The sequence below is a fragment of the Haemorhous mexicanus genome, chromosome Z, assembly GCF_027477595.1.
Source record: "Haemorhous mexicanus isolate bHaeMex1 chromosome Z, bHaeMex1.pri, whole genome shotgun sequence".
Taxonomy (NCBI): Eukaryota; Metazoa; Chordata; class Aves; order Passeriformes; family Fringillidae; genus Haemorhous; species Haemorhous mexicanus.
In genome coordinates, this window is record NC_082381.1 from 87444766 (window position 1) to 87466456 (window position 21691).

Here is a 21691-nt window from a genome sequence, read left to right on the forward strand (position 1 = left end):
TAGATAAGCATCTGCTGTGATGTCCATCTGTCTGAAAAGCACAAACTCCACAACCACAAGTTATTCCTGTGAACAGGCAGTCTTAGTGTCTTGAAAGATTTGACCTTTGTTGACCAGAAAGACTTGCAGCCTTTACTACTAAAGGGAGGGGATGAATTGTGTTATTCCCATTTTTAGGGCTGGGTATGTGCAGGCAGCTGGCACCAGCAAAAAGGAAGGACTTGCAAAGTTTCTCTACACTAAAGATCCAACTAGACTAATTGAGAAGGGGAGCTGGGCACAAAGCAAACTGCAGCATGACCTCAGAGGAGAAAAAATCTGAGAGGAAAATCATAGAACCATAGAATGGTTTGGGTTGGAAGGGACCCTGAAGACCACCCAGTTCCAAGTACCTGCCATGAGCAGGGACCTTCCCCTATCCCAGGTGGCTCCAAGCCCCATCCAACCTGAGCTTGAACACTTCAGGGATGGGCCAGCCACAGCTTTTCTGGGCAGCTTGTACCAGGGCCTCACCACCCTGTTAGTAAAGAATTTCTTCTTAATGTCTAAACCCTCTGCCCTCCTTCAGCTTAAGATAATTTATGCCTTATCCTACCACTACATGCCCTTTCCAAAAGTTTCCTCTTCAATCCCCCTCTGAAATTCCCCTCCCAAAACAGAGGGGAACTAACTGCTAGCCTGGCAACCTTCAGAGCCACTCCTTCAGCCCCAGGGTAAAGGATTTACAGCCTCAACCCCCTCACGTGCCCTACAGCAACCATTGCATGACAGCAGCCAGGGCCCTGGCAGAGGTTTCTTGCTTTCCTCTCCCCACCCAGGCTGCTGCAGCACTCAGTATATTCCTGTAAGCATCTGCTTAGGGTCAGGTTACCCACAGTGGTGCTGTGAGAGCAGGAGCAGTTCCCAGACTGCTCATTGTTCCCAGGTGCACATCTATCTGCAGCAGTGCCTTTTGCAGCTAAAAATACTGCTTCAAACCAGCAGGGGCGAGAAAAGGACAAATGAGCACTCTCTGCCAGGTCATGCAGAGTATTGAAATGGCTCCAGAAGCAGAAGGAGTAAAAAGAAATCCCCAGAAACTGTTTCTTTTTAAAGGTGGCCACGCTGGAGCACAGCTGCTTCTGCACAAACTCATGCAGCCCATGTGCCCCGTGAGCTTCCCACGGCGTCACTGTGACACACACATTGCCCTTGGCTGACCCGTGTGCCAAACAGGAGGGGAGCTCACCTCCCATGGAAGTTTCCCTCTTTGACAGTGAGTCAGCATGTATGGAAACCTGAAAATGACCCTCAGAGCCAGGACTTGGGGACATGAGCAAAGAGAGCTGCTGAGAGCTGGATCAAACCTAAGGCACCTCGCTGGTAAAAAGCCAGCACAGCTCAAAGTCATCACCAGCTGGACCAGATGTTTTGGAAGGCCCAGGATGGTATGTCTCCACTTCATCCTTCTGAAGGACTATTACATTTTCAATCTTCTCCCCTCTCCTCCCACCCAGAGGAAAACAATAAGCACAAAGAAACCATGCAAAAAAAAGAAAGCCAGCACCAGGAAAGAAATCCAAACATGAGCTAGAGTCAGCCTGGAAGCACGGGCAGCAGTGTTCTCATGCAAAAGAGAACAAGGTGCACAGGAGTCCCACCACACAGACACACATCTCCAGCCCCAGTTTCCCTCTAAGCTTTGGGAGGTTGTTGGGTATGCAGTCTACCCAAACTCTTCCCTTTCTCTCAGTAAAGCAGGTGGCCTTGTGCAGGGCTAAAAGCTCAGGTGGTCAGCGTGAAGATGAAGAACACATGAACATGTGATGATCACACGAGCACCACGTGAGGGCATCTGATGTGGTGTTGTGCTTCAGAGGAGGCCGAGGGGAGTAGTGGGACAGAGGAACAGAAAAATCCATGGGGAAGACCATGAAATTGATGACAAGAATTTAGCAAGGGTAGATTGCAATAAGAGTGTGCTATGACATCATGTTGCCTTAAGAAAGGAAGACGTTCTTGATATTTTGGGGCTGGGGTGGGATGGGGTTATTTTACCTGTTTAAACTGGTCCTTAATACCTTTGTCTTATGTAGTTCTTGATGCTGGCTGAGGATTCAAATCCTTGGACCAGTATCCCATGGCTAGGGGATCACGTCATCCCAAAAGTCAAGATGCTTCTGTGTACATGGATGTTAACTGGGAGGACCCACAAAATTCAAGCCACCACCCCAGGACCACTGAACACAGCCTGGCCTTCAGGAAGGCAGAATCTCACAAGGTAGACACACTTCTGCTCTATTCCTTCTGGTTTTTGTGCCCTGCAAGCTGCTGTTTCTGTTGCCAGTGGACATGCTGCTGTTTTCTGTCACCTTTGCCATTGCTGACATTTTAGGGGTATCTGGGATAAATCTGAGTGAATCTCTCCTGGGCTAAGGTGGCAGGATAAAAATACCTCCCACAAGAAACAGATCTCTTTGTGCAGCACAGAAAATGCTAACTGCTTCAGCAGTGAGCACAGAGGAGAAAAGCAAATCAGAAAAGCAGAACACACCCTGAGATTAAGAAATTCCCTCTGCCAGTGTTGGTAGATAGTGATGGAAAGGGAAGGAGTGTATCTTGGACTGGAAGAGGAAGAGGGAGGCTACTGGAGGAGGGAGAGGGAGGTTTATCAGCAGAGGTGGCTTTAAAGCTCCATGTGCTGTTTCAGCCAAGAAAACAGCCAGGAGTGGCAGCAGCACTATTTTCTGGAGAAGATTAGTGACAGAGGGAATATTTGGATGAGCAATGCCCTGCATCCCTTCCTTTCATTACATATGCATCAATATCCTAATTTCACTTCAGTGTAATTCCAACAGCATATCACTGAGCAGCAGATTGAAACCAGGGGTTTATTGTCTTACTCCAAACACAAATAGACTGACACATCTGGCTGCAGAAAATAGAATATTTCAGTGCAGTGCCATCGTATCCCTGGTACAAAAGGCATGTCAAAATCTTTTATTTTATCAGAGCTCTATATGAGTTCAGTGAACGTAACTGACATGCCACTGTGGATTTTACAAGGGTGTAGCCATGTCCTGTGTCACATCCTTGGTTTTAAAGAGATGCTTTATGACCAATATAACTCAAAGAGGACAGAAATATGACATGAAAGCCACTTCAGAATTTCTAGAGGATCAGAAATTCAGGTGACCACTAGAAAAAAATAAAATATGACATCATATATAGCATTTGAAACCCAGCTTGAGTGCAATTAGAATGATTGGCACATCCATTAGATTCAGAGGCACATATGTATTTGTGTGTGCCTTTAAATATAACCTATATACACAAATGTGTAAAAAGAGGTAGACATCTCGTTTATTTTTAGGCAAGAAAAGGAGGTTTCTCTGGCTCCTTTGTATGATGAACATTTTTTGGCATTTGATTGAATAAATGTTCTTTTTCAGGAGTCTCCTGGTGTATCATCCCATTCGTGGTCTGTTGCTCTTCAGAGAATTAGCAATGTTCCATTATGCTTGTTCTGGAGACAAATTAGGATGGTAGGGGCAGTATGCTTAGAAAAAAAGTTTAATGACATATCACTGAAGATTTCAGTGGCGTTGTAATGATTTATAGCATGTAAAATTCTATCCTATCACGAACTCAAGACTTTGATTGAAAATTCATGTCTGTCTGGGATCTAAATAGTATAAAAAATAGGCTGGTTCAGAGCCTGTCAGGTAGTCCATTGCTGGACTTCCAGAGAGCTTTGAGGAGAAAATGGCACCAGAAAAACTCAGTTCTGATCTTCGAAAAAGTTTGGCTCCGTTTCTGGGGCAAAAGTTGAAGTCCCTTAATTTTGATCTTTGCAGCAGTATTCATCATCATCGTACCTAAACCACACCAGATATTACAAGGTATAAACCGTTCAGTGATGCCACTGAGTGATTCAGTATTCAGCTCCTAAAAGCATGGATATTATACCGTGTGGTCGTAAGGGAGGAGTAGTACTGCATCCAAGTGATGTACTAGTAATTCTGCAAATAACACCTGGGGAAGTAACCTGCATTTACTTCTTGCAAGCATGGATCAAATGACCACTTTAAAAATCACTGACTCTAAGCCAGCTGTTTAAAGAGTTGAAAGCACAGGCCTGGGAGTCGTTATTTCTCAATGCTCTTCCTGAATCTGACACAAACTCACAATTAATCCACTTAGATTCTCTTTATCTCTGCTGTCTCCCTTGTACAACAAAGACAGTTCTTCTTACAGAGCTCTTGTGATTGCTAAATGAGAGATGATCCTATGGAGCCACAGAAAAGATTTCAAATTGAAAGGCAAAATGTAGTCATGTATTTAAATATGTAAATAGCAAGAACAGAGAGACTTCAACAAGTTCTATGCAATGAAGATCTATAAGGGTATGTTAAAGATATCAGTTAGAGAGGAAGCTAGTTAGGCAGCTTTTTAGGAGCTAAAAGTTTTTTAGCTTTTTCCTTAGCTGGTTAGGAAGCTGGTTAGGCAGCCACGTGTGCTGCAGCCTGGTTTGCACAGGGGTAAGGAGCCTGTGGAGCTTTCTGCACAGGTGAGATATGTTTCTGGAGCTTTCTGTACAGGTGAGATGTGTTTCTGGAGCTTTCTGCACAGGTGAGATGCATTTCTGCTGGAAGGCATTTTGTCCCCTAGCTGTCTCTCAGGAGCAGCTGAGTGTCACAAGATCAATGGAGTAGTTTTCTGTAAGAACCCAGCAGCAAAAGGTGTTTTCTCCAGACCATGCAATCGTGCTGTGTGGAAGAGTGGAAGTTAATCAAGTCTTGGAGATAAAGGCTGTGAGAATAACATGTCTCAACAAGCAACAAACAGCAACAAGCAGAAAGAGAATCTTCCCTGGTGCACCCATTGGATGGAGTCTCAAACTAACCTCCCTTGCATTGCCTCTTCTTGGACAACCCTTCTTCCAACCTCTTGCCCCTGTAGAGGTGGGTGGAGCAGGACTCCCTGAGCTCCTGCCAAAGCAGCGAGGACATCAGCTGTCCTTGGCCTACAGGAGTGGAGAGCAACATCCAAACTCTGCAGGCCATGGAAGTGTCTATCCCTGCCCTGGAGGATGCAGTGGGTGAGCACCTTTGCCCTCAGATCTCTGCAGACTCCATGACGACACCCGTACACTGCGATGGTGCCGCGGTCTCCCGGGAGACACGGGCACCAAAGGGAGTGAGAGGGAGCAGCTGTCCCTGTGCTTGGTGGCGATCAGTCATGTCACCTTCTCAATCTGAGAGGAGAGAGATAATGCTGGCACAAGGACAGCAAATAAAGCCACAAGAGCAACACTGGTGTCACTTAGGAAAAGAGACATTTAGAAAGATAAGAAGAGTGGAATTCCATTGCTGGTGACCTGAAGCCTGAAGGTACACCATGAATGTTTCTGGGGATAAGATCTTGGGTTTTTCTCTCTGTCCTTTTGCCATCCCTGGCCTGAGGGGAATGCCCACTGGTGTTTCTGATCAGCAGGTACAAACTGAAGGGGGTGGAAGACAGCCAGTTTAGCCGGCACATAAGGATACAATTCAAAAAGGAAATCTCTAAAATGAGCCAGCTGCTGTGTGCAGTTATACACAGAAATATCTCTGAGGAGCCTGAGCAAAACAGCCCTTCACATGGACACTTCATGTCCAAGGAAAAACCTGTCTAGCCTGTCTGCTTAACTCAGTAAAGCATATGGTTGTTAAATATGATCAAAAGGCAGCAATGAGTATGTGGCTGTTTGTTCCCTGAGAAGGGAGAGAGTGGCTTGCTTTTCACAACCAAGATGACATTGTGTCTGCTGCTCCGTGCTGTCTCCACAGTGAATTTCTCTCTGATGTGATGGGGCTTTAGCAATGCCAAGAGGCTGGGGCTGGCTCCTGCTTTGTATTTGGCTCCCCTCATTATAGTGGAGCGCTTTCAAGAGACAAGTAACCAGCTTAGGGGCTTTACCTTTGTCTTCAATTTAAAAATAATTGTGTTTGAGCTTTGCAATTCCACTTGTCCCTGGGAGATGATTTTTTAGAACAGGTACATGGTGTTGTTAAATGGAGCTCACTGGATGTCCATCTTAAAGGGTGGACATCCTGAGAAGGTAAGTGGGACTGCACTGGAGTTAATCTTTAATGTTTTCACCCAGTTCTCTCTAGTTTGTGCTGCAGTGTTGAGGCAGACCCCAGTTAGTGCCAGGACAGATCATGCATCTTGTTCCCCACAGGCAGCCTCAGTTCAGCACATTTCTTTTGGCCACTGGATTGTCTAGGGAAGAGAAGACTGCACTTATAACTCACCCACAGGGGTGAGCCACAGCCCTCTGCCCTAACACTGTCTCTGTCTGCAAGATGTGCACTTCCCCTCATGCAAGGAGCTCTCGAGACGGCAGCATAATAATTTTGCATGCTCCCAACACAAAAATAGCATCCCATTGCTCTGAGAAAGATGGGATGTGCATGTGAGGGACCAGAACCTCGTTACATGCAGTAACACCAGCAGATTGCAGAGTGTGTTTCTGCAGCAAGCAATTGCAGTGACACTGGGTGTGGTACTGGAAGGTTGCATTTTGTCTTTTGGAAATTCTCTGCATTACTGAGCTAATTGCAGAGAAGTTCACAATCCAGATTGCTGGTCATTTGGTAAGGGGAGTTAACTGTATCTTAAACCTCCCAAAACACACTCTTTGCTTTCAGGCTTAGCAAAAAATAAATGAACATATGAATAAATAAAAAGGATTAAGCTGTGCTCAGAAAATTCCAGTCATGGACCAACAACTAGGCTCTTCAAAGTCTGGCAAATGCAGAGACAGAGACTTAATTTGCAAGCATTGTTTCCAGTACCTGTAGCAGGGGAATTCCACAGCCTCACTTTCTGGCTGTCCTTCTTCCCTCACTATCACTTTGGCAAGGTACCAGCCACTGCTTCCTCCTTTGCCATCGTGCCCTATCCTCACCCTCCTCACCTGCTTCAGCGTTACTGCTTCAATGAAGAATTCATCAGCCTTTGAGGAGGAGAATAAAAAAGTAAGGCAATATTTCTCCTTAAAAGCACACAAACAACTCAAATTTATTATTGCAATCAAACCAACATCATCAGCATGCTGCAAGAAAATTCTTGACAAAATGAAGGAGAAAGTACGAATTTACCAAGGAATAAAAAGCCTGAATATTTGTGCTAGATGTGTAAGGTTAGATTTGCAAATATATGATCCACCAGCATTTTAAATCTGCCATGTCATTGCACGCCCTCCACAGCTGTAAAAAAAGAGAAGTAATTTGATTATTAAGAAATTCATACAGAGAGGCAGGAAATCCAAGTCCAAACCCCTGCTCAGATATAAGATTTCTGAGAAGTAAGAAGAGGTCACTTCAGACCAAATTTATGGAGGTGTTTGGAGGTACAGCTCAAAGTCATTACGCTGTGTTAAAGTCAGGCAGCATTGACTACCCAGCACAGTTTAAACCCTTTTAATTTCCTGGCATGCCAGTATGGGCAAAGCTGCTCAGGGATATTTCCAGCTGCTCCATGAGTTGTGTTTGGAGGTTTGGAGGGTGCTCTGCACCAAACCCAGCTGATAAATACCTTCAATACCCCACAAGACACACGGATTTAATATCTTTTTTTTATCCCACCATGGAATCAGGCTCAAATAACCCACCTACAGATTAGCCCGAGGGATAGCCCCTCAAAAACTGAGCTCTGTTACCCAAGAGCTGACTGGCACCAACAATCCCTGGTGGATGAGGGAAGAGAAGTGCATTAAGAGAACAAGTTACTCCTCTGTGAACCAGGCCAGGCAAACGTATCTGTGGCCTAAGTACAGATGCACACACATGGCACTAGGATGGTAAATCCTGGGTGTAAACACACAGCATATCTGCAGCGTGTAGCCCAACAAGGAGGCATGACTGCTCTGGTGGCCATCTGGATGAGATGCCTTGCCTAGATAAACCACTGTCTTTTGGTGGTTGTTCATGTCCCAAAAGCATTCATGGTGGTAGCATATATCCATCTAGCTCCCAGGAAGCATGGTGGCAAGGCAGTATTTAGGCAAATACTGATATTTATTAAAATGATAATAATTATGTCATCATTCAGGACTCCAAAGTCACCTTTAGAATGAAGACAGCTAAGCATTTTGCCACTTCCTAAAGTGTTAGTGATGGGCTTATGTATGTCAATGCTACTTTCACACTCAAAACTGCTGAACTGGGGATTTAAGGCATCAAAACCTCACTGGCTCAGTCCAAGCCAATATAATTTAATTCATTAGTCCTGATGCTCACCTCACTTATTAATGGATGATATAAATTAATGAGCAAGTAACTAACTGGAACCACAACAGGGCAAACACCTAATTTAGAGGCATCTTTAAATCTTACTTTCTACACAGGCTGTTAGTTTGCATCTGCAGGCAAACTTTTAAAGCCAAATTGGTAATCAAGGTACTATTGGTTTAAGTGGCTGTAGATTAGAGACCATACTGACTTAGCAACATTTCTTTTTAACAGGGTATCCGAGTTAATCAGTGTAGATATACTCATTCAGCCTCTTGAATATATGAGCTCTAAGTTTGTCAGGATCAATTCTTAAACAACTTCCCATTCATTCACCAGCTTTCAGCTCCTTGTGCCAGGAGAGCAGTTTTCCTCTAAAAGGCTCCAGTTTGGTTTATGTCATCTGCCTACTATTAATCACACCATTTGATTGCCAAAAACTATTTTTCCCTTTTTATCCTCCTGCATGCAAGTTAGGCTACAACTTATTTTTGTGTATAAATATCACAGAATCATCGCAGAACCTTAGAATGGTTTGGGTTAGAAGGGACCTTAAATTAATAAAATAGCTATTAATAAAATAGCCATTATCTATGTTTAAAATATTTGTATTCTCTGCAAAGCAAGCATCTTTGTTTGGAATCGCACTGAAACAGTCTTCAGCACCAAAACACGACTCATTTTGCTACCATTTTGACAAACACAGTCTTCATCAAATGACAAAATGCCATCCTTTACAGCTTGGATCTACCTTTTAAAACTAAAATATCTATAATATCAATGTGTAGGCAAAAAAATAAGAGGTTTTTAAAGTCCATTTATGCAAACTTATATATGATTTAGAAGCAGAATGGACTCTCACACTATATAGTTGCCAGGTTTCCACAGACAGATCTTAAAAGCACAAGAAATACTTGATGAAAGTACTTTTAAAGTCCAGAAGAACTCAGTGATTTCAGTAAAAAATTGGAAATTCTGGACACTCAAAGGCAAATTCAAAGTGCTAATGCATATTTCAGAAGCCTAAATTCAATGGTCTATTTTGAAAACGTGACCTCCTTTTATCTTCATTTTCTTTCCACTCTGAACCTTCAATCAAATAATGACATGAGAGATGGGAAGCCTGCAGAGTTCTGTGATCAGATTCTCAAAATCTCCTTCTGGAGATATTGATTACAATTTACCAGTCTAAGTTGGACCCCAGAGATCCAAAATTGGATACATATTAAGTAGCTTGACCCTACAGATCAGATCAGCAAACTATTTTCTTGCTGATACTGCCAATGCTGCAAGGGCTTTAACCACTGTTCGACTTCTTCATTATCTCCAGCTTTCCAGGGAATAAGCTCTGTCTTCATTTCAGTCCAACTCCACCCCCCTGCATTCTGAACATGGATAGACAAAAATATGTTGAAAATCAGTTTGAAAATAAGACATAAAATTGAGTGCAGCATGGTTGAGGGAGACTGAAGGAATTACAAAGGAAACATACTAGGCTCTGGGTTCTGACTTTCACATTAAATAAGATGCTTTTTTCTTCCTTTGCCCCAGGGAGCCAAATTTTTGCTATATTAGATGGAAGGGAAAAGCCTCTCTTTTATTCTTGGAAGATTTCCTGGAAGCCTTCCCCAATCTCAAGATGCAATTTGAGCAGTCAGAACTTAGCTGGGAGAGCAAACCAAGAGACACTTTCATGAGCAAACATCAAGCAAGGGCGCACTGTCCCTGACCCAAGCCTCCCTCCAGTCGCAACCTGTTACGACGCTCTGTTGACAAGATTTATTTCTCCCTGCTTCCCTAGCCCGAGCAGGCAAGGAAACCACCTGAGTTTACAAATGAACATTTAAAGAAAGAAAGAAAAATAAAAATGAATTAATTTATGAAATCACCACATGCTTTAAGGACCTCGTGTTGGGGCACTGCTGCACGAACTTACGTTGCCTTTTTCAAACTTATTGACGGTGTTGATGCAGTTGTAGAGGACGCGCTCGCCCGTGTCGCCCTGGTCGCCGATGAGGCACACGAAGACGTTGGCGTCCGTGCCGCTGCCGCTCACCGTGCCCGTGCACACCGTCACGCGGTACTTGATCACTGGGGAGACAGAAAGCACAGAAATGACCCCAGAACCATGAGACAGACCAAGACATTGGAGTCCTTGCCGCTCACCGTGCCCGTGCACACCGTCACGCGGTACTTGATCACTGGGGAGACAGAAAGCACAGAAATGACCCCAGAATGATGAGGTAGACCAAGACATTGGAGTCCGGGCAGCTCACCGTGCCCGTGCACGCTGTCACGCGGTACTTGATCACTGGGGAGACAGAAACCACAGAAATGACCCCAGAACCATGAGACAGACCAAGACGTTGGAGTCCTTGCCGCTCACTGTGCCCGTGCACGCCGTCGCGTGGTATTAGATCACAGGGGAGACAGAAACCACAGAAATGACCCCAGAATGATGAGGCACACGAAGACGTTGGTGTCCGTGCCACTCACTGTGCCCGTGCATGCTGTCATACAGTATTTGATCACTGGGAAGACAAAAACCACAGAAATGACCCCAGAACCATGAGACAGACCAAGACATTGGAGTCCGTGCCTCTCACTGTGCCCATGCACACCGTCACGTGGTATTTGATCACTGGGGAGACAGAAACCACAGAAATGACCCCAGAATGATGAGGAAGATGATGAGGCAGATGAAGACATTGGCATCTGTGCTGCTCACCGTGCCCGTGCACACCGTCACGCGGTACTTGATCACTGGGGAGACAGAAACCACAGAAATGACCCCAGAATGATGAGGAAGATGATGAGGCAGATGAAGACATTGGCATCTGTGCTGCTCACCGTGCCCGTGCACACCATCACACGGTATTTGATCACTGGGAAGACAGAAACCACAGAAATGACCCCAGAATGATGAGGCACGCGAAGACGTTGGTGTCCGTGCTGCTCACCGTGCCCATGCACGCCATCACATGGTATTTGATCACAGGGGAGACAGAAACCACAGAAATGACCCCAGAACCATGAGACAGACCAAGACGTTGGAGTCCGGGTCGCTCACCATGCCCGTGTACACCGTCACGCGGTACTTGATCATTGGGGAGACAGAAACCACAGAAATGACCCCAGAATGATGAGGCACACGAAGATGTTGGTGTCCATGATGCCCACCGTGCCCGTGCACGCTGTCACGTGGTATTTGATCACTGGGGACACAGAAATCACAGAACTACCCCAGAAATGCTGGGGTTTTTTAAAATTTACTGCTTTCCTGACAGGCTTGTAGTTAACTCTGGGTATTTGTACTTCTTCCAGTTGGTGCTTCTGCTGGTGTATTGACTTGGATGCTTTCCATGTAACCACTAGGAAAAGGAAGGGGGGAAAAAAGCTAAAATAAAAAAGCCTGAAGCATTGGGAAAACCCATGAAATTCCTCCAAACAAGGACATAAAAATCCTGGCCCTTTCAGGAAAAATGTCATGCAGAGGAGTGTCCCTGTCCTGCTACCTCCACTCCTGCCTTCCCAAGATGGCCCTGGGGTGGGGAACTTTGCAATGTGCTTGGGGAAAACAACATTTTCAGCATCCAGGGCCATGGCAGGCAGATAAGAAGAGTTAGGAAATGACAAGTGCTCAGAGACCTGAGGAATAGGCTGTTCATGTTGGATTTATGGGACAAGACAGCCCCAGCTGGCCCTATCCCCTTGGGATGGTTATAATCACAGAATCAAAAAATCATCAAATCATAAAAGTTGGAAAAGACCCTCAAGGTCATCTCTGTAAGAGCCCAAACTTTATGCAGGAGGCTGGATTGTCTTGCCTGCTTTTCACCTTCAAGGTCATCATATGGTTTTTCTGGGTGGATTTTGATTGGCCACCTTCCTCCCCTGACCATGCCCTCCTCTCTGCCCTCCCATCCCACTGGGTGAAGGATTTGCAGGAAGAAATACCACAACAAGGAGCCAGCCCACAGACCAACTGTTGAGAGAGAACCCCTTTTGTCCAGCTTGGGGAAGGGACAAGAATCAGTGCTCCCACCTTCCCTCCACAATCCTCCTGCAAACGCAGCTCAGAGATGCTGCATCTCACCTCTGATCAGCACAAATTCTCCACACAGGAAAGTGCCTGAGTGAGGATTCAAGCTGCCCTCTCCACAGCTGATTAAAAATACATTTCAAAACCAGGTTTATTTACATTTTAATAACATCTGCAATTACAATTACTCTTCCTCTTCTGAGAAACTGCTCCACTGCATGCAGATCACCAATGACAGAACCAGAAATTTCAGAAAATGGGGGACTCAAGGTCTGCAGAGTGTGGCTGCTTTGGTGGAAAGACAAAAAATCCCACCGGCTACCTTGAGATGTTCTGCTCTTCTAAATTCTCCCTCTAAGTAGATTTAATTCTTGTGACACAAGGTCAAGGCAGAAGTGGCCACTCCAGGAAGCCAGGGCAAAGTTCTGCAGCTTTCCTTAATTAAATCTCCAGTTCAATTAAAAGAATAAACAGATTTGATTGCTCATACATACTGAAAGAGGCATGTGCACTCACCACTGTGCTGTGCAACTTACTATATATTTATACATACAGCTGCATGAATTTGCATATAACTAAATAAAACTTTAAAGCCCAAAATATGATTGTCAAATTTTAGACTGCATTTCAGCTAAGTTTGCTTTCCATGAATATTCCTCAAACCTTGCATTTCACATTTTAAGGGAGACCAGAAAAAACATAACAAGTTTAAAAAAACCCAAGCCCTGGAAACAATTGTTTTGTGGCCAGATCTCTCCCATTTCCCACCACAGAGAAATCTGCTCCCAAAACCAAAAAAAAATTAATAAAAGGCTAGGATTTCTCGAGCTTCATGGAGCTAATGATGCACACAGAAAATACTGCAGAGAGAAAGTGCCAGAAAGAGAAGTTAATTGAATTGCTTCAGTCTGCCTGTGCATCTCTCACACAAAGAGGGTTTCTTTCTATTCAGGTGCTAAGCAAGCCTCTGCTCAGAGCCCGTGGCTCTCACCTGGCATGACTTCAGTCACCAGAGATCCCTCGGCGGGGAGCTCCCGCACGATCTCATTGTCCTCTTCATTTATATCTAGCCAGCGGCCGCAGTTGAATGAGTATTTTTCTTTTGTCAGCGTTTTCAGCAGAGTTACCTTCATTAAACCAAAACACCGCATGAGTTCAGAGGCTCAGAGGCAAAAAAGCAACAAGATCCTGACAGGTTTTTGCCAGGGAAGCAAGATTAGGTAGCAGCAGAGAAATAAAACACATTAATAACGAGACCATCCGGGTTGTGCACTGTAGTGATGGATGGAGCAAAGTCTGTCACAGTGATGGCTTTTCATTCCTCCTTTCTCCAATCATTCCATGGCATTGAGGAACTTTTGAGGGATTCTGGGGCTCTGCAAATGGCTCCTCATGTGCCACTCTACAACCTCAAGGAGCAAATCGAGGATGTGGCTTGTGCTGCGGGTTCTTGCTGAGGAGAATCAATGCATTGAGGGGGAAAAACCAAAAATAAAATTGCAGTAACCCTGAAAAAAGATCTGCAGTAGCTCCCAAAGGAGTAATAAGCAAATAAGGTGGTGCTCTGCAGTGGTCTGTTGAAGTGTGTAAAGCAAGGGCATGATAAAGGTCTGTAAAATCACAGGTAACAATGGAGAAGGCAGAGAGGGATCAGATGTTCCCTCTCCTGCCCCAAGACATACAGGGCATCAAATGACACCTGTGGAACAAAGTTCTAAGAAAAAAAAAACAAAAACAAAAGGACAAAATCAGCCTGTGAAGTCCTTGCCAAAAGATCTTAAGGTTTCTGAATGTTTAAATGCTCAAGGGGAGGCTGGAAACTTCAAACCAATAACTGGAAAAATAAACCTGCTAAATCCTTTCTGTTTCATAGATCAGTTTAGGAAGTTGGACACTGGAAATAGTCAAAACCTGAAAGAATATTAGGAGGAAGCATCATAAATGCTTGTCTTTTTTCTTACACTTCTAAAACCATGATCTTATGTGACACAAGAGAGAGGATGTTGGGCTCGAGGGACTTTTGGCCTGAGCAGTGTGGCTGTTCTGGGGTCTTGTGATAGAGAATGGAAGCCTGACCCCACAGGAAGCAAACCAGGCATGAAATGGAACAAAGCATCATTCAGGTTTTGTCTAATTTCCTAGATGCTATGATGGGTGCACAAGTGATGGGATTCAGGTGTCATGAGCCTGATCCATCCAGAAAATGTCAGAATGGGTGTATATGGACAGATTATTTTCCCAAAGTCATAGAATAATTTAGTTTTAAAAGGGCCTAAAATGAGTCCAACCATCAAGAAGAACATCAATTAATTTCTTGCATCTTAACCAGGTTTACTTAGTTTGGCCAAAAGGGAATCCTAGACACACTCTAAGTTACCTCTTGTCCTTCCTGAATAAAACTTTTCTGCAGGAAAATGAGATTCCACAGGCAAATATACAGCTGTGGAAGACAGAAACATTCTTGCTCATCACCTGTGAACAAACTAATAGGGATGATTGCAGTGGCCCAAAGTCTGACCAGGGATTTCTTTGTCATAAAAGACCCCAGCCAGACACCTTCTCCCACCATCAGCACTTGATGCCCTCCTACCCCTGGAGATGGGTGTTGGCAGTGGATGGTTTCACAGCTCCATGACAGTGCAGGAGAGCAAGATCTGTCAAAGCACATTAGAGGAGCCCAAGAAAAAGCTCCAAGTGGTAAACTGTGATTTATCAACACATTATTTACAGACCCAGAGTAAGTGTGTCTTTTGCTAAGAGCAGAGAGAGTGCCATCCAAGCTGCTCAAGAGGAGCAGGGGTGAAGCTTAGAGGTGAACTTTCTGTATAGACAATCCAGGTGAGGGGTGATAGCACTGTAATCAATGCTGGTAGAGCAAAGGACATCAAGCAGGTCACCCTTGTCATCTCCCACATAGAACAGGGCTGCTCTCCTCTGCACAGTCTCCATGGCCTCCTCCAGCCTGCAGGAGTTCAGCTCCCATCACAGGGCTGTCAGCACTTCAGGGCAGGGGATGCTACACTGTGCAATCTCTGCTGGAATCAGTTTTTTTTCTTATGGGCATTGTGAATATGTCACAGAAGGAGTATGTTTGCTCCTCTATAGTCATGGTGCCTAAGAATATGAAATTTTCTGAAGAGCAAGGAAGAAACCCCTGGTAGGAGTGAGATGAGTACATCAGTTGTCTGACATGGGAAGGGTGGGAAAGTGGGATTTTCACCACCAGTCCAAGCTGTTGGGAGCTGCCTCTCCCCATTACTCTCATTTACCACACACAAAATCTCACAATCATTTGGCTTGGAAAACCCTTCCAGGATCATCAAATACAACAATTCCCTCAGCACTGCCCAACCCAACACTGACTCATGTCCCCAGGTGCCACATCTACATGGCTTTTAAATCCCTCCAGGGATGGGGAGTCCCCTACTGCTCTGGGCAGCTGTGCCAGGCCTGGACAACCTTTTCCATGAAGGAATTTTCCCTAATGTTCAATCTAATCCTTCTCAGGTGCAACTTTAAACCATTTTATCTTGTCTTCCGACAGGGCAGGCACCACAGAGCACTGTACATGAAGCTCAGCTGCCAGCTGGGGAACACAGTGACTCAGGACTGGCACTGCAGAGCTCTGCCACCCACCTGACTTTCCAGGTCTACCCTCCACTGCTGTCCCCTCACCTTATTCAGATGCCAGCCAGCAAAGGGATTTCTTTTCTCATGCCATATCCGAAGCTTATAAAAGTTCCCGAGATCAGGAAGCTCGATCTGCAAATGGGTAAAAAGGGTGCAACATCCATTTTTGTAAGTCAGAAAAGCACACACACAAAGGGCATCTCTGAACATCATCTTTTAAGAGCTAAATCAGAGAGAAGTCAAAAATATCAGCCTATTCCCTGTTCTGGGAAGACAAGCCATATCCATATGCAAGTAAATCATTTGCATCACCACCAAATGGACTGACTTGACATCAACATTAGAAAGATCTAATGGAGTAAAAATCTCATACTGATGATTTTCTGCCCAGGATTGAAGCTAAACCCCTGGAAAACAATACCAAGCCAAATCTACCACTTGCACAAGATCCATACCATGAATTTGTCAGTCTGTCCAGTTTCAAAGTTGTCTGAATTGTTATCCAGCTTCATCTCATCTGACTTCCCTTTGTCTCCATAAATCTGGAAGAAGATGGTGGCATCTGTTCCTGCATTTTTAATGTCACTTGTCCAAATCCACAGAGACCAGGGATTTTCTAGAAACAAAGGTTAAAAGTACTTGTTTTAAAAAGTAATTTTCATTGGGTGACCTGGTGAAAAACATGATTATCATGGTTTCCCCTGATAGGTAGAGAGGGTAGGATGAAGAAAGACAAAGACCTTTCATCCTTTTCTGCACAAACATAATCAGCTGCTGCATGATGTGCAGGAATGGGATTGGAAACACAATTCTGCAATTTCATTTAAAAGAAAATGAGAAAAAACATAAAGAACCTTTTTCAGGTGAACCATACTCTCTTGTTATACTCTACTAATAGGGTAATGCAGGGGTGTGACCCAACCCTGTAGTTTCAGTTCACTTCTCAAATACAACAACTGAAGCTTCAAAGACCATAAATTCAGGGAAATATTCTTCTTTCCTTTTGTCAGTATCCAGTTACTTGTGCACAGTGCAATGCAGCTCCAGGTAGCTCCTAAAAACTTGTCTGATCTGTGTTAGGAGTAGGACACAGATGTGCTATCACCTCACCCTGAGATAAAATCCTCCCAAGACTGGACTAATAATCCCCAAAATGCTTCTTGTAGAACAGGCTGTCTCAAAGCCCACTCAGGCATCCTTCCCTAGTGAGGCTGCACCATGTGGGACAAACGGACTCAGAACTTCAATATCTCTCCTCAGTGTAAAGATATTTTCCAAAAGGTTTTGAATTATTTAAATGCCTAAATTTGACAGGACTTCAGCTGACACTTTCTTTAATACTACATGACATACCCTTAGATTGTGGCCAATCTGCAAGATTTTTATCTGAAGCCTTCATCCAGCATCTTAACCATAAGTCCAGTCCACCTGCAGCAACTTTACATTGGTTTTCAGACCAGAATATTGCATATATAAGGGTGACATTATTTCCTCTAGACAGCCCCTCATCTGTATACTTTACTGACCATAATCTGTGTCACTTCTGCAGGCCTTGCTGCTGCACCTACAGGAGAAGGAAGAGCCTTCTTTCCTCACTCAGACATCAGCTGAATTATTAACAAATCCTAATGAGAGAGTTGCTAACCCTTTCAGTACACCCGAGCCCACACTAGCACATCTTGACCTTCAGAGCCCAGAATGGAATATAAAAATATGATGGCATGCATATAAATTAGGTTTTTACTGGTCTACTCAGTGTTTGACTGTATAAAAAAGGGACAAGAGCTACTGAAAAAAAAAAAAAAGAGGGGAAGAGGGATCTCTCAGAAAAAGTTTTTCCCCTGTTTTAATAATATACAAAATATTCATGATCACTTGTCTCTGAAAAGCACCAGCAGGTTTTAGATGAGCAGAAATGAAGCAAAATCTGTGGATGGCATGTGATGGAGAAGCCTGTTCTCCCTGGGGAAAGCTGCAAGTGCAATTCAGACACCAAAGGCTGCTCTCATCTGTCTGTTTTGGCCTCCCTGACCTCTTGCTGAGGGAAAGGAGGAGTGAAGCATGCACAGAGGGGGAAACAGGACCTTGTACCAGGATTAAATGCTGATAGAGGGCTGTCAGGGAGAAACCACACAGGGGAGATGTGGCTGAGCTAGGGCTGAGGCTGCTGGAGAAGGCCAGGCATCTCCCCAAATACCCATCATCATCCTCCCAGGGCTTGCTGGGCGCATCCCCTGCGTTCCCATCCTTTCACAATGAGGTATCCAGGCACTTTGGAAATTCTCAAATGCCCAGGGCACAAACACCAGGGAGGACAAGACCTGGCACAACAGTTTCCAGGATAACATTCAAGATAAGGAGAGGAGGGATTAAAAAACCCACAGAATAAATACAAGCTACATATGGAGCTGCAATCTGCTGCGGGAGCAGCTTCTGGATGCTGTGCTGGGAGACGTTTCACCATGGATACCCCAAGTGAGGTCGAAGCCAGCTTTGATCATCTCTGCAGAAAGGGACAGTCCTGTGTGCACGGGGAGATAGGAGGGATGGCATAAATAGGTCTTTTCTAACTCCGAGTCTTGCACTTCTATAATCTGGCATCTAAAGGTCACAGATTTCTCAAGGCTACTGCTCTCTGTCTATCTCCTGCAATGCAGTGGTGAGGGAATTAGCCTGTCAATAACAATCAGAGCTGATAATAGGGGGTTAAAGGTTGCAGATGCTTTAGCTAAATGGACCGAGTCGGAGGTGCAATGTGGTTACAACACTGACTAACATTTAGATACAGCCTATTCAAATGAACTGCTGTTTAAGCAGGAGCCCACCCGAAGCACTCTCGGATTAAACCGTGACTTTTATCCTAATTAAAATATTCTGTTGACACATGGGCACACAGGCACGGGCCGGGCAGCAGCGATATTTTTTGGCTTGGTGCAGAAGCAGGCTGGAGCTGGAGAATTTGGGGATGGATGAACACGCCCGCACGGCACGGCACGGAGCAGCTCCTCCCAGCAAACGTGTGCCATTGCCTCCCTCTAGAGAAAGGGCTCTGCATCCAGCACACACCTGCCAGATGGACAGGGCTAGGACCAGTTATTTCTGTAGGGTCAGGAACAAAAATAGCTGAAGCCAACAAGGAAGAGTTTTGTTTTATTTCCCATTCTCCCTCCCCTCCCCCACCAAGGTTTGTCTCTTGTGTTTTTTGTTCCCGTCTCTAATAAGAAAGCTTTGCCTCTGAAGTGATAAGCGACACAGCCTGGCTTGTCTGCAAAGGTAAAATGATGTCTGAGGCAGCCTAAGCCCAGTGGACCTTAAGGAAATGAGTATAATTCTTCAAAATATTTAGAAGTTTAATTTTATACTCCCCTAAAGCGGTATTTTCAAAGCTGAAACTCATGCCCCGCCATCAAAAGGACCTGGAGCTGCTGGAGCCAGTGCAGAGGAGGGCACGGAGATGCTGCCAGGGCTGGAGCCCCTCTGCTCTGGAGCCAGCCTGGCACAGCTGGGGCTGCTCACCTGCACAAGAGAAGGCTCCAGGGACACCTCAGAGCCCCTGCCAGGGCCTCCAGGGGCTCCAGGAGAGCTGCACAGGCACTGGGCACAAGGCATGGAGGGACAGCAGCCAGGGAATGGCTTCCCAGGGCCAGAGGGCAGGCACAGATGGGATATTGGGAATGAGGAATTGCTGGCTGGGAGGGTGGGCAGGCCCTGGCCCAGGGTGCCCACAGCAGCTGTGGCTGTCTCATTCCTGGGAATATTCAAGGCCAGGGTGGACGAGGGTTGGAGCAATCTGGGATAGTGGAAGGTGCCCCTGCCCATGGCAAGGGGGTTGGAATTAGATGACTTTTAAATGTCCCTTCCAAACCCAAAGCATTCTGTGATCCAGTAACTGAATCCACCTGAACTCTCCTTGGCCCTGGCTATACCCATGTCACTGAGGTGGCACTCAGGGGAATACAGCATGTGGGAGAGAGGTGATGGTCACAGGAGGCTCCTGGGCACTTGCACCTACTTTTTAGCCTTTTCTGGCGCAGAGAGACCATTTCATAGAGCTCCCGCTCGATGAGGCCATCCCCTTCATCTTCATCCAGCCACTTCCCACATGGGAAGGTTTGCTCAATCCCAGTGAACGGGCAGTAAACCACCACCTGGGAAAAGAGATTAGGACAGTGAGCTTGAATATTCTGCCACTGGCAGCTCACAGGACCTTGGCACTGAAAACTTAAACAGAGCAAAGACAGAGCTGGAGATCTTGGTCCTGCTCTCAAAATCATATTTTCTGGGCCAATGTGAACCAGACTGGCTGCACAAATCCCAGTTTTGAGTACATCTGTAACTCATACGTTCTGTTATTCCCATTTTTGCAGCGGTACATCACAATGGGTCAACCAGGAAGAGGTGAAACACCAGGAGGGGAAGGGAATGGGAGCAGGCAGGGTGGCTGCAGCAGTCAGCATGCAGCACAGGGCCTGCACCACGCCAGGGCTCTGCAGAAAACACAGGCTACAAAAAGGCGTCAAACATATCCATCCTAAGCTGATTTTACTTGCCAGGAAAACTGAATTTCCTTGTAGCTTGAGGGTAGGCATCTGCCTTCCTCTCCACCCTCCAGATGACCTTGTACATGATCTAGTGTAGTCCCCAAAAGCTGGGAAATAAACTCTCAAACCAACTTGCTGGGTTGGAAAGACAAAATTACTTTCTTAACGATGCTAGATGCATGGGAATTTCACGTCAAAGCATGAGCAGCAACCAAACAGACCAAATATTAAACTAATACACACTTGTCACATTTCTATCACCTATTCATTACACTTCCTGTATGCATGAATATATGCTTATTATTTCCATGAAGTTACTTGGATATGACTAGGGGTCTTTTGGGGATTTTTGGTGGTCATTTGGGAACATCCCATTTCCCAAAATTTCCTTAATGGTCCTGGATCTTCTGGTGAATCTTCTTTCTTGAAGAGTATCTCAAATATGTGTCCCAGTTGTGATGCACTTTTCTTTATCATTCTTTGCTCTGGCACTCCATCTCTGTTCTCAAAACTAAGATATCTACCAGTACATATTAATCACTGGTGGAAGCCAACAAGGAAGCATTAGCTGGCACAAAACTTATTAGTCACAGATGCAGGGAGTTAACACAAGGCCACATTAATCTCTGGCATGTGTGCTAAGCACTGGATGGTACAAAACCAAACATTACCTACGGATATAGGGATCACACACCATGTGCTAAACTTAGAAGAATTTTCCAACATCTTCCCCCACTGCTGTGTAGAATTCTTCTCAGAGAAATATAAGTTGTTGGGTAACAATTTTGCATATTTCTCCACTGCCTCCCAGTAGCAGCTGTGGTCAGCCACTTTCTATTGTTTTTTGTTGTTGTTGTTCTTGGGGTTTTTGTTTGGTTTTTCCCCTTTTTTAAAAAAAAAAAAATTATTATTATTTCTGAGCCTCCAGAACAGCATCTAGAAACTTCAGGGTAGTCTGAGCATAGATGATAACTTTGAAACGCTCTGCACAATCCAAGGCTGCATTTCTGTCCGGCCCCTTGGGCAAACATCTGAAGGTGCTTTTGGAGCTGAGCAAACAATAATCTCTGTCTTTGTGACTGCAGAGGGGCAATCAACCCAATTAGTGAGTGATTGACTTATGCATCTAACGTGCCTTTGAGGCAATCAGCTGCTCTCGTGTGTGATGTATAATATTGACTTGTTAAACCGGGGATATTGCCTTCCAAACAAAAGCAGGC

At 45.0% G+C, this 21691-nt stretch overlaps 1 protein-coding gene across 1 annotated transcript in view; it reads right to left on the reverse strand.

Moving 5' to 3' along the window:
* LOXHD1 (lipoxygenase homology PLAT domains 1) overlaps nt 1-21691 on the reverse strand; it is a 149420-nt gene that overhangs the window by 80020 nt on the left and 47709 nt on the right. Inside the window, exons 9-14 of the mRNA XM_059837021.1 lie at nt 19943-20078; nt 16386-16546; nt 15976-16062; nt 13292-13427; nt 10195-10349; nt 6822-6982 (exon numbers count right to left, since the gene is read on the reverse strand). Coding sequence (XP_059693004.1) covers nt 6822-6982; nt 10195-10349; nt 13292-13427; nt 15976-16062; nt 16386-16546; nt 19943-20078 — 836 coding nt within the window. The remainder of the gene's footprint in view (nt 1-6821; nt 6983-10194; nt 10350-13291; nt 13428-15975; nt 16063-16385; nt 16547-19942; nt 20079-21691) is intronic.